The sequence below is a fragment of the Argentina anserina genome, chromosome 1 (assembly GCF_933775445.1).
Source record: "Argentina anserina chromosome 1, drPotAnse1.1, whole genome shotgun sequence".
Classification (NCBI taxonomy): Eukaryota; Viridiplantae; Streptophyta; class Magnoliopsida; order Rosales; family Rosaceae; genus Argentina; species Argentina anserina.
Window position 1 is genome coordinate 24,331,995 of NC_065872.1, and position 12,314 is coordinate 24,344,308.

The 12,314-nt window shown below is 42.3% G+C and overlaps 1 protein-coding gene across 4 annotated transcripts; it reads left to right on the forward strand.

Annotated features, from left to right (window-relative positions):
* The first annotated feature begins 4,350 nt into the window (after positions 1–4,350).
* Positions 4,351–7,248, forward strand: LOC126782857 (myb-related protein 2). 4 transcript variants are annotated; one of them, XM_050508200.1, is made up of 7 exons: positions 4,351–4,559; positions 4,650–4,899; positions 5,009–5,085; positions 5,213–5,273; positions 5,381–5,471; positions 5,588–5,657; positions 6,264–7,248. In XM_050508200.1, the coding sequence occupies exons 2-7, from the start codon at positions 4,668–4,670 to the stop codon at positions 6,987–6,989; spliced, it is 1,257 nt and encodes a 418-aa protein (XP_050364157.1). In that variant the 5' UTR covers positions 4,351–4,559; positions 4,650–4,667; the 3' UTR covers positions 6,990–7,248. The 4 variants fall into 4 exon arrangements, with proteins under 4 accessions (XP_050364157.1, XP_050364148.1, XP_050364165.1 ...); XM_050508191.1 differs by having other exon boundaries at positions 4,655–4,899; XM_050508208.1 differs by having other exon boundaries at positions 4,351–4,513; positions 4,598–4,899.
* The last annotated feature ends 5,066 nt before the right edge of the window (positions 7,249–12,314 follow it).

Here is a 12,314-nt window from a genome sequence, read left to right on the forward strand (position 1 = left end):
AACCAGTTAGTGGTTTTTAATCAGTGTTGAAACAAGAACTGTAGGAGTTCGAAGAGGCGTTAGGATTTTACCCTTGAGGGAATGATTCTGATAGCATTGGGAATAACTGCCCGCAGCAAATCCTCATCTCCAGGAACCTCAGGGTCCTCCTGCAAATATCTCTTGAGCCCCGTCTGGAATATGTATTGGGAAATGACCCGCGAACCTTGCTCCCACTGGCCAGAGTTGATTCTCTCCCACCATTGAGGATAAGCTTTGTCGACGCGAAAGCAGCGAAAGATACTCCCGCTTGCTAGCACAGGAAGGGGAGTGGATTGCAACTGAGACGGGGGGTGTCTGTGACGGGGACCATAGGGCGTCGCCATGAGGAAAACAGGTTCAAACTCTCAATAGGAAGGAATGGAACCATTTGAATCATTCCTAACTGCCTCGCAAATATGTGGGGGCATAGAGTTCTACTCCGTTGCAGGGATGTCGGGGTAAGTCCGCCATTGATATAGCCTGTTCAAACAAATACCGACTCTCTTCATCATAGCGTCTGAGGGTCAAGAACCCACCTCGGATGGCGCTAGGATGAGTGCGGTCTAGCAGCAGTTGTGCGGAGTCAAGAACTGAAGCATCCAGGGTATAAAAATACTCGAAGCATGCTGCGTAGCGAAGAGAGAAGTTGGGCTCCAAACCAACAAAGGCATTTCCCAATACTTCTGTTAAACGGAAGTCCCTTATGTTTTCATTTCACAGCTTCACAAAGTATACCTGAATCCAGAGGTCTAGAATCCACATAGGCCCTGAAAGCTTATGATAATTGAGGGGTTCCAGGGAGAGCGCACACAGCATACGGTAGATCTCTGCCAGAACTATTTGCGGTAGACCCACAATGTGGCCATTGTAGAGAAGGGTCGCAAGTTACAGGTGGTGCCCAGTCATATTCTTGGAATTGGAGCAGAACAGGAACTTGGTTAACCAAAATTCCAAGAAGGCAATTCCAGCATTGGCAGTAGGATTGCGATCAAAACTGGAGACTGAGGAGCCGTACGATTGGTAGATACCAACGTCGCGAGTGGCGGTGACCGGACACTCAGCATCAAAATAATCCTGATCTCTATAGGGCCTGGTACCAACTGGAAGACCTATGATAGCATATATGTCTAGCAAAGATATACCCATTTGACCAAATTGAAAGTCGAAGGTATTACTTGCGGAATTCCAGAAGCAGGCAGCAGTCATTATGGCACATCTGTTGCCTCCAACCTAAGCCAGTTTGAAGGAGAGGTCGATACTTTCCAAGATTCCTACCGCATGCCAGATGTCGCGATCAAGCAGGCGACGACCTGCATACCATAGCTGCATGGCTTCAGAAACTTTGGGCCATGCTCCGACAAGGGTATGGTGGTAGCTGTGCACTTTCCATCCCCTGAAGGTGGCTGGGGTGTTCCTAAAAGCAAGCGGAGGAGTTTGCGAGCGATGGTGGTAGTCAGTGTTGATACGCTGCGGGATTTCGGTAAGAGATGGGCCCAAATACACCGTGCTATCGTCAATCACTCCAATGGTGGTTCGATTGGTGGGTTCATTGTTGGGATAATCGCGAAGCGGTCTTGCACCTGCCTGGGCATCACGTTGGTTGGGTTTTGGGGCCATTGTTGTCAGAGAGTAAGAACTTCAAAAGAGGGCTTTCTGGATTTTCTGATGATAAAGCAATCGGGTTGGATGGATTTGTTGGGTTCGTGAACGCGATTTATATAGGAACTGAAAGGATTTCTGAAATCGAAACTGATGGGTTCAGGAAAGAGTCGCGTTTGCTCGATTGGAACTGGTTTGAGTTTTGAAACAGTAAGTGTTTCTCGCGTACTTGAGCTCGAAAGGTTGTAGTGGTTTGAGGAGAAGGCGCGCGTCAGTTGGTGACGGGGGAACGTAAAGCGTTTCGGATTATTTTTAAAAGATAACCGTTTGGGGTTTTCTTCTAGCCCTTTTCAATTTCGCGGGGTCTTCAATTTCAAGGCCTGGGGGCAATGTTTGGGCCTAAAATAATACTCCGGTATTATCTAGACTACTTAGGCTCGTGGACCGGATATTTGGGGAAAGTATATCACAAAGCAAGATTACCTGCCGTATTAGAATAGATTTAGGGGACTGTCGCGGTATAGAATCGGAGTTGATTAAGGAAGGTGAATCTAAATCAACTAGGAGATTCTCAAGACTTGATTCGCAAGAAAGAACAAGTTGTGTTCTCTATATAAAGGGGTTGAAGGCACATAATAACACACGCAACGTCAAACAAACTATCGCGCAACCGCATAGTCAAAATCTCCCCACGGAGTAAAAGTCCGATTAACTTCAGCAACCAAGTCTCCCATCGGAGCGGAGCTACCCAGATGCACGCCTCGCGCTGCATGTAGCAACAAGTCCGATTAACTTCGGCAATTCGAGTCAAGTCCATCGAGTCGCTAGCCTAGCTTCTAGCAAACCCAAAGCCTGCACTAGTCAGCAAATTTCATTCGCGAGAGAGTCCTGCTATTAACGACACAGTATAAGTTCTACTTTTCCCCAAGCGGTCAAAAGTAAGATCGGCCATCTACTTGAGGTGGAGTGAAAGGTACGTAGCAACTCCGGTTGTGTATAGGTCATTCGAACTTCAGCGGTTTATCAGCAACTGCGGAGCAATCGTCTGAGAGGAAGACAGTACGTGGAGAGCAAGCATTGTCAAACAAAACAACAGTTGTACCTAACTCAAAGGTACTGGCACGCCAACAACGATAGAGAATGAAGGGCTGAACCGTCTAGGGTTCGGCACCGGGGCTTGCTGATTGTTCTCTGAGGAGGATCCGTTTTCCCAGCTCGAACAGGTAGGAGGTTAGAGGTCAAAGCTCTAAGCCAAAACCTAGTCCCATAATTGGACTCTCATTGATTGAATCTAAAATGGCGATGGGGGGGGGGCATAAGACTGGAACCCCGCTCCACAGAACCATAATCATGAAGATGATCGAAGAGGACTTCCTAAATTATACAGGCCCTCATTCCAATTTCTACATATGTCCAACCCTACGCATGCCCACGAACAAGCTAGCTAGCTTTTTTTTGGTTGAAAAAACAAGCTAGCTAGTTCGTTGGGCTTCAGCTTCCATATTTTGCCCATATTGAACGCAAGGAAAATACCTGGCTAGGCCGGCAATTTTAAGTTTAAAGCGGTCACGACTCACGAGGAGGGCATTGCCACTTACTTGAACACTCCCTCGAGAGCTTGTAGATCTTTTATTTCACCCAATGATAGTGCTTGTAGACTCTGGCCTTTCATTCGATTTATCAACTTCTAATATAAAAAAAAAACTGGGAGATGTTTAGATAGATCCTCTGCGTGGGCTGCTGAATAAGTACCAAACTTACCAGAGACAAAATGGAATGTGTTCCTTATTCCATTCCTTGCCTTCATATAATCTCCAACTCCAAAGGGGGCATCTTCTCTCTCGCGCGCGCTCTCTCTCTCTCTCTCTCTCTCTGTGCTATTTTTCCTTCATATCTTCTTGTACGTGAAATGGTAAGTGTATAATTCCAAAGTGTCTTATTAGGTGCTCCGGTCAATAGAATCTTCCTCCTAAAATATTCAGTTAAAACTGTGGCTTTGTGTCTCCATCTGCAGACTTTAATATCAATGCATTCTAGGTAATCATCAAGTAAGAATTCGAAGCTCCCTAGCTAGCTCATTACTGCTCATGGTGATATATAGATGCCTATGCTGCCGATTGACAAGTGCAGATCGAAAGTGACTCGAAGTAATTGCGAGAAAGAGGAGGACAAGTAAAGATATTCAAATTCCAAGAATCTTCCTCCTTTGAGGACTTGGGGGTGAAGAGGGACCTCTCAACAGCCACAGTGGATTCCCCTCATCTGAAATGAGGGAATGAGATTCCCAGCTTTTCCTGTACGTGACAGGAGAGAACCAATACGAATGCACAAACCCAACAAATCACAATATATTAACTCAAATGGATCAATTCCGGTATCTAATACAAGGCAAGGTATTATGATCAAGAATTCAAAAGGGTACGTAGTGGCAGCATGAGGGACTGAATTCGGGAGATCAATATAACAAAGTGGAATTAGATCGATTTACGGGACTCGCAAGGACCCACAACAAACAACAAGCAGCTATTAGTACACCAAGGACAATATCTCTTTTCAAGTCGCTGTGACTTTGAGCACTGGATTGGTTCCATCACTAGCTTCTTCTTCTTCTTGGAATTCTTTTTCCAATTAAGAATTTATGATTATATTCCAAGCTTCCCCCACCAAATTTGCTTTATAAAGACATGCTCAGCGCACCCTTTGGTTTGTGAGAAATGCATTATACAAGGACAAACATATAGCAGCCTAGTTTATACAAGAGAGAGAGAGAGAGAGAGAGAGAGAGAGCAGAAAAGTAGTTTTACAGAGTTCATCACCACCACCATCATCTTCTCACTCGCCGTACGTACTCTTCTACTCAAAACAGGAAGTTAGGCATACATACAGAGGCCTGGTAAGGTTGGATTAAGAGAAAGGAAGAACAAAGCCAAATTATCCCGGTAAGATGCAATCGAATTTTAATTCAATATTTTTGTAGCTTCCATGCAGTCGAAGATCACATTTAACTGAAACCTACTTGGGCTTTGAAGAGTAGAGAGAAGAATATAATGATGTACCATCATCATCACCACCCGCATCAACACCAGACGAAGAACATCCACACCTCTTCTTCAAACAGGATGACCATTCCTTCTGAACGGCATATGTTTCTGCGGCCGGAACCTTGCCCTGAAGATTCAGCACTCGTCCTTTCAACTGATGCCAAGCCAAGACTAAAATGGACGCCCGATCTCCACGAGCGTTTCATAGAAGCAGTGAGCCAGCTAGGAGGAGCAGACAGTGAGTCTACCACCATGCATCACATAACATCATCACACCAACTCTATGATTAAACAAAGAGCATGCATATGTGAATGCAGTTTAATGTGTCTTATGATTTTCACTGCAGAGGCTACACCAAAAACAGTAATGAAACTTATGGGAATTCCAGGGCTTACATTATACCACCTAAAGAGTCATCTACAGGTAATTCTGTATTACTAATTCTACATAAGCTAAATATATAAATTTTAACAACTCCAATCGATCTTTACAATTATAGGGTTTGAAAATTATGTCTCTCTCTCTCTCACCTTTTTTTTTTGTCCAACAGAAGTATAGGCTTAGCAAGAATCTGCCTGTACACTGTAATAGTGTTGGCACAAACAAAATTGGTAAGAAAACTTATCTGTCTAATACTGTGAAGATAACTTTTCTCTTTTTTATTCATGTGACGACAAGAATAAAACTTAACACAGTTTTGGGACAATTTATTGCATAGGTGCAAGTGCAGTTACAGTGCCAGGAGAAAGAATATCTGAAGTAAATGGAACTCATATGAACAATATGAGCATCGGACCGCAGTCAAATAAGTAAGAACTAAGAACATACATAGCTGATTATGCACTGGTCTATCAATTTCTTCTAATTTTATAAACATCCCATGGTATGATTAGCACTGATGATGGGGATTCTTTTTTAATCCCAGAGGCTTACATATAAATGAAACACTACAAATGCAAATTGAAGTGCAGAGAAGGCTACATGAGCAGCTTGAGGTAAAGCATTCACTTAAGCAGTTACATTGTTGATATAGAAAACACAGAGCGAGATGCATTTTCAGCTGTCCAACAATCTGGAATTATTAAGTTTTTCTAATTTATTTCATACATGGAAAGGTACCAGGTGTGATTGAAAATGGGAATAGAAAAAGCTCATAATTCCTGAGTAAAACTTAGACTTCTAATAGATGCTTTACTATGCAAACAACCAGTAATGAAAATTTACAAAAAACAATTTTACAGCACAAAATTACTGAATGCATATATAGTTAGCGTAATTAGAGAGTTTAGTTTAAATTTTAAAATTAACCAAACAGAAAATTGTGGGTGGAAATTAAGAAGCCCATGGTGAAGAAGCAATATGTGATTAACATATGTATAAGAAGACAACAATTTGCATTGGAAAATTCAGATCAGACAATTCGTGTATAATGAAGTGCCCCTATAAATACAAAGAAGCAGATAGGTCTTGATAGTTGATATACTCTAGACAAATGCATTATCTGTCCCAGCATATCTTCTAAATTTTATGTTAGCGCTGAAGCTGGTAGAAGGCAATAGACTTGCACGAACGCTATAATGAATTGGTTTATCGAAAAACAGGTACAGCGACACTTACAGCTTCGTATCGAAGCTCAAGGAAAGTACCTACAGTCGGTCTTGGAAAAAGCCCAAGAGACCCTAGGAAGACAGGACTTGGGTACTGTGGGACTTGAAGCTGCCAAAGTTAAACTCTCTGAACTGGTATCCAAAGTTTCCACCCAATGCTTGAACTCTGCATTTACAGAGCTCAAAGATGTACAGGGATCGTACCCCCAAAACCCGCCAACCGATTGCTCTATGGACAGCTGCCTAACCTCCTGTGAAGGTTCTAAAAAGGATCAGGAGATTCAAAACAATAGCAGGATGGGACTAAGATCTTATAATAGCAGCAGCAGCAGGGTACTGTTGGAATCAGAAGAGACCATGCTACAACTGGTAGATAGTAACATGTTTGTTTCCGCACTAACCAAAAATGCAGACCAAAGAATGTTTCCTTCAGAAGCAAGGTCTGGTGAGTTATCTATGAGCATCGAGCTTGAGCTAGAAAATTGGAACGGTAGCAACTGCAACTCCGAGGAAAGATTCAAAGCAAGAAACACAGATGACAGCTTCCTGGACCATAAAAACAACAGGGCAGATTCCGTAAAAGTTGATCAGCCTCGGAAAGTTTCCGATGGATATCGCGGGACATATTTAGCAGCAAAACTAGACCTAAATTCCCATGATGATACTGATGCTTCTTCAAATTGCAAACAGTTTGACTTGAATGGTTTTAGCTGGAGCTAACAGGGTTCACCTTTAGTGGAGAAGATAAATTCCTGCAAAAGAATAGCATGTTGTTCTCATCTTGTGACAGTTGAAGCTCACAGGAATAAATTGAAGGATAGTATCGAATGCATTTATAACCAACTGCATAAGCAATTATCTGATACATATGAATGAGTTCCACGATTACAGACAGAATGTATTCATAGCAACATCACTTTCAATTTCTGATTAGGCCTTATACAGTTATACACACATATTTACTTGCTTGATTACATGAGCAATCACCTTAGAAGCATGGAAATTGGTGCAGATATGTGGAAAAGAAATCTCTAAAAACGGGAATGCTAGCCTTATGAAATTTTTTGCGAGGAACAATTTAAAAGTGTCAAAATAAAATAATATATATAGAGGAGCACTCTAGAGCTCACTCCTGAGCTTCGTAATGAATACTTGCTTTAATTAATAAAGATATGATGTATATATCTATACTCTTATAACCCAAACATACCTTTTTTTTAAAATCAAACGTCAACTCATTTGTATTTCAGCAGGCTGAACAAAGATAACACACCCAAATGCCGACAAAAAAAGCTATCTCTTATGACTCAACTAACCTAGCTATCCCGAAAAATGCTAGTAAAAAATTAGCAACCCCTAGGAAACAACTAGCCAATAAAGCCGAGATTCACCCACTTTTTCATGGTCATGAAGCATAAAAACACATAATACAAATAATGTAGAAGACATGAATAAATTTTAACAACGAGAACATTGTATCACTGTGACACCAATCAAACTAAGCAGATGCAACAAAGGGATCGCGCTCCATCTCTACGGGTTTCCATCAGAATTAACAACCACAGGATCAATCTTCTCAACCGCCATGGAATCTTTACAGGATGCCACATCCAATACTTGAACATAAGAGCCAGCTAAGGTCTTCTTCTTATTTGCCAGTTTTTGGGCACTCTTGGCCGCCCCTGGTTCATCCATGACTAGTTCCTTGGCAACCTTAGACTTGTTGGTACTGCCTTTAGAATGGCTAGGCTTGCACTAGGCTTTAGGGGAGACCTAAAGCTTCCCATTTTTATGCTACACCACCAGAGACATATTCTCTTCAACAAAAACAACACTGTAAGTACCTCTTCCAAGGGTGCCGCAATTCATTTGTAGCAAGATGCTTGAGAGGATTAATCACATGCACCATTGACTTGAACGCAGTGGGACCCATAGCTACCAAAGAGACTTGGGACTCGACAAAGACCTGAGACTCAATAATCACTTCCAACCTTGGAGTTCAGATGAATGCAACGGTTCCGGCAAAATCCAAGCACCTTTAAGCATCAAGTCCTCAAATTACTTCCCATGCCAAGTAGTCCCCGGCTCAAAAGAAACCTCCAGGAAGCCAGGAGCAGGCTCCCGTCCTTGCTCCAGCTCGGCACTCTTAGCTAGAGGACTATTATACTGTCAAGACCACGAAATTTAGAGTGTTGAACTCGAAATCAAAGTCATGAAAAACTCAAAAACAATCTCAATAAATCGAAATCATCTTATCGTCACAGCGTATCATTACTGAGTTCGAAAAAACATCTCAGTCGAATTGATTATTACAAAACTAATTTATAATTCAAGCATTATATCAAATGGAATGTAAAATTCTCTCAATCCTGACCACAAAATAGAATAAAGAAAATTTCGAAATCTTCAGAGTAGTCCTCCAATTCTGCTAATCCGCACCTACAGAACTATCCCCTACACCATCGAGTATGTGCACTGGGATTGTAAACACAAACCCGGTAAGATTTGCAGCTCGTATGAGTAAACAAAGGTATAACACACATAGTAATACAAGAAAAGAATATTGAAAACAATCAATTATAAATGTACTCATGAGTCATAGGACGGCTCATATGGTTGTCCAATAATATCTGAATATATAAGTGCTCATGAGAAATCGGGCAACCCATATGTTTACACAAATACATTTATAATACGGGTACTCATGAGACCCAGGTACTCATCTGTTACCCCTCATGCAGTACGCTGCCAGACATTGGGCAACCCATCTATCACCCAATATCCAAAATATGGGTACTCATAAGCAAGTAACCCATCTGTTACCCTTCATGCAGTACACCGGCAGACAGACTAGAGCTCTAACTGAATCGTAACTGTCGCCCGGCCAAGGCTAGGTTCCAACATGCCAACACGTCCGAAGACAGAAAAACGTTTTAACATAACTCAAGTTAAAACCACATACAATACATTCCTCACAAAAAGACAAGCGATTCATGCTTAAATAAAATAAATATCAAAGCTATAAATAAACTCATTTGGAAACCGGAATATAACAGTATATAATATAGCAACCCATATATATGTATCAATTTCCCATTCATACACATACACAACCCACTATATCATATACATATCGTAGTTCAATCTTTTAAAATAAGCGTAATTATGAATCACCGCTAAGGGTAGACTCGTCACTGAGAGATTTTACTCACCTTTTTTTTTAGCATAATTTCCACAAAACTGAAAGAAAATCCTTTACTTGTTTTGTCGATCACCTAGATTGGATAAGAAGTGATTAGAAACGTCACGTAAAACTTCAAATGCCAAATCAGTACTAATGTTTTACTGTTAAGCAATTTTAGGTTTTTATGAATTTACTGTTCACGTAAATATTATTCACGTATTACTGTACAAGTACATACTGTTTACGTATTCATGTATACCAATGTACTATTCCATCATAAATACTATTTCAGTAAATACTGATTTCCGATTTACCTTTTAGAAAATTATTTTACAATTTTTATACATAAATTACTTTTACTTTTTTACTGTAAATAATTACTTTTGACATTTACCTTATAGAAAATCACTTTTTACAAAAATGTACAGTTCACACGCTACCGCACGTGGTGCGCGTGGGGCCCACGCGCCACTTCCAAAATCGGCGCGTAGCTCACCACCGCCGCCCAAAACTCTCCCTTTTCTTCCCCCCTACCCTCCTACGGCCTAAGGCCGCCTCCTGCACCCTTCACACTCCCTCACGCACCGCCCTAGGCGGCGGTACGACCCTCTCCTCCTCCTCCTCCGAAACTCATCCAAATCGACACAATTTCAACCACAATCAATTAAACAAACCCTTACCTAGATTGGACCTTGGAACCACCGGAAAGTCGCCGGAGAAGTTTGAACCTAGGCGGCAGTCGAAATCGAGCTGCGGCGAGGCGGCGGCGCGATTCGAGCTCTAATCTCCTTGCAGGTGGCACCAGGGGTGAGAATTAGAGTGACAAGCTATCCCCCGTGCTCTGGTCTCACCGGCGATGAGCTTGGACGGCGGAGGAAGTCGCAGGGGCCTCGGGTTGTCGCGCGAGCTTCACGGCGGCGAAGGACGATGTGTCTTGCTCGGGGTTTGATGCGGTCGTGCTTACGGAGGTCGTGGATGCGGCTGTGAGAGCCACGGAGGCCGGGGTCGTGGAGATCGCCGGCGAAGGTGAAGGGGATGAAGAGAGAGGAGAGGTTGCGGGGGAGAGAGAGAGAGAAATTAGGGTTATTGTATTTGAAAACCCTAGTTTCTAAAAATACTCTTTTATACTTTTTCCAAAATCGGAAACTAACTTCCATCGCTAATAACTTCCACATACGACATTCGATTAGAACACGTAATGTGTCCTCAAAATTGTATCGACGAGCTCTACAACTTTCGTGAAGTAAGTTTTCGAAAACGAGCAACGGAGTAAAAGTAACCTCCTGCGTCGCGAAAACATAACGCTTTTCCAATTTAGCTTTCCGAAGACGGTTCTGTTTTCAATTCGACATCGTTGTGAAGTGAGAAACATGCAATTTATTAAATTTACCAAGTTTATAAATGTCTAAGAATTCATACAAATTGAACCCGAAAAATCGGGTTATTACATTATACCCCCCCCCCTTAAAGGAATTTCGTCCCGAAATTCAATTGATCTACTCCACAAAGAATTGCGGATATCTTGTCTTCATATCCGACTCTACTTCTTTCCTCCGAAGCTTCTTTGTGGATCTATCCAGAATACGAACCGGCTCAATGACAAATGTGGCATTCTCCCTCACCTTTATGGAGCTATGATCAATCACATGCGACTCATCTGGTACATACCTCCTCAACATGCTAGTACGCAAGGCTAGTCGATATGCTAATTCTCCTACCTTCTCAAGAATTTCAAAGGGTCCAACATACCTCGGAGCTAACTTTACTTTCTTGCCAAATCTCACTACACCCCTCATAGGTGAGACTTAGGAACACGTGGTCACCGATCTCGAACTCAACATGTCTCCTCTTTAAGTCTGCATAGCTCTTCTGTCTACTCTGTGCCGTTCGGATCCTATCACGAATGATCGAGATCTTCTCTGTGGTTTCCTGAACCACCTCCGGGCCCATTAGTGCTTCATCACCAACTTCGGCCCAACAGATAGGTGATCTACATGGTCTACCATAAAGAGCCTCATAAGGTGCCATGCCGATGCTATAATGGTAACTATTGTTGTAGGCAAACTCAATCAACCTCAAGTGATCCTCCCAACTTCCTTTAAAATCAAGCATGTAAGCTCTCAACATATCCTCCATCACCTGATTAACCCTTTCTGTCTGTCCGTCAGTTTGAGGATGAAATGCAGTACTCATATCCAAGGTAGTACCCATAGCCTTCAGTAAATCACTCCAGAACTTCAAGGTGAAATGTGCATCTTGGTTAGAAACAATAGAAACTGGGGCCCCATGAAGTCTTACTATCTCATCCACATACATTTTCCCTAGCACATCCACTGAATATTTCATTGATACTGGAAGAAAATGTGCCGACTTCGTCAATCGATCGACAATCACCCATATAGCATCGTGACCTTTCTTGGACTAAGGCAGTCCAGTCACAAAGTCCATAGAGATCTGTTCCCACTTCCAAAAAGGAATAGTCAATAGCTTCAACATGCCTCCAGGTCATTGATGCTCTACCTTCACTTGCTGACAAGTGAGGCACTTTGATACAAATTCTGCCACATCTTTCCGCATCCCGTTCCACCAGAATTGCATGCATAGGTCCTTATACATCTTGGTGTTCCTTGGATGTACTGTATAACGAGATCGGTGTGCTGTGCAAAGGACCTCCTCCTTGAGATCAGTACAATCTGGGACGCACAATCTTGTCCCAAACCTCAAACCTCCATCGGGTCCCACTCTCCACTTGGATGGACATTCATCCAGTGAATCTACTACGAGATCTGCCAAATTAGCTTGTGAAAATCTATCTTGTGCCTGACCCTGAATGATCCTTGAGATTAGTGTAGGTTGCACCG

Coding starts and splice junctions, on each gene's coding strand:
- LOC126782857 (XM_050508200.1), top strand. CDS start 4,668: ATGATGTACCATCATCATCACCACCCGCATCAACACCAGACGAAGAAC. Junction 5,086..5,212: donor ACCTAAAGAGTCATCTACAG/GTAATTCTGTAT, acceptor TTTGTCCAACAG/AAGTATAGGCTTAGCAAGAA. Junction 5,658..6,263: donor GGCTACATGAGCAGCTTGAG/GTAAAGCATTCA, acceptor ATCGAAAAACAG/GTACAGCGACACTTACAGCT.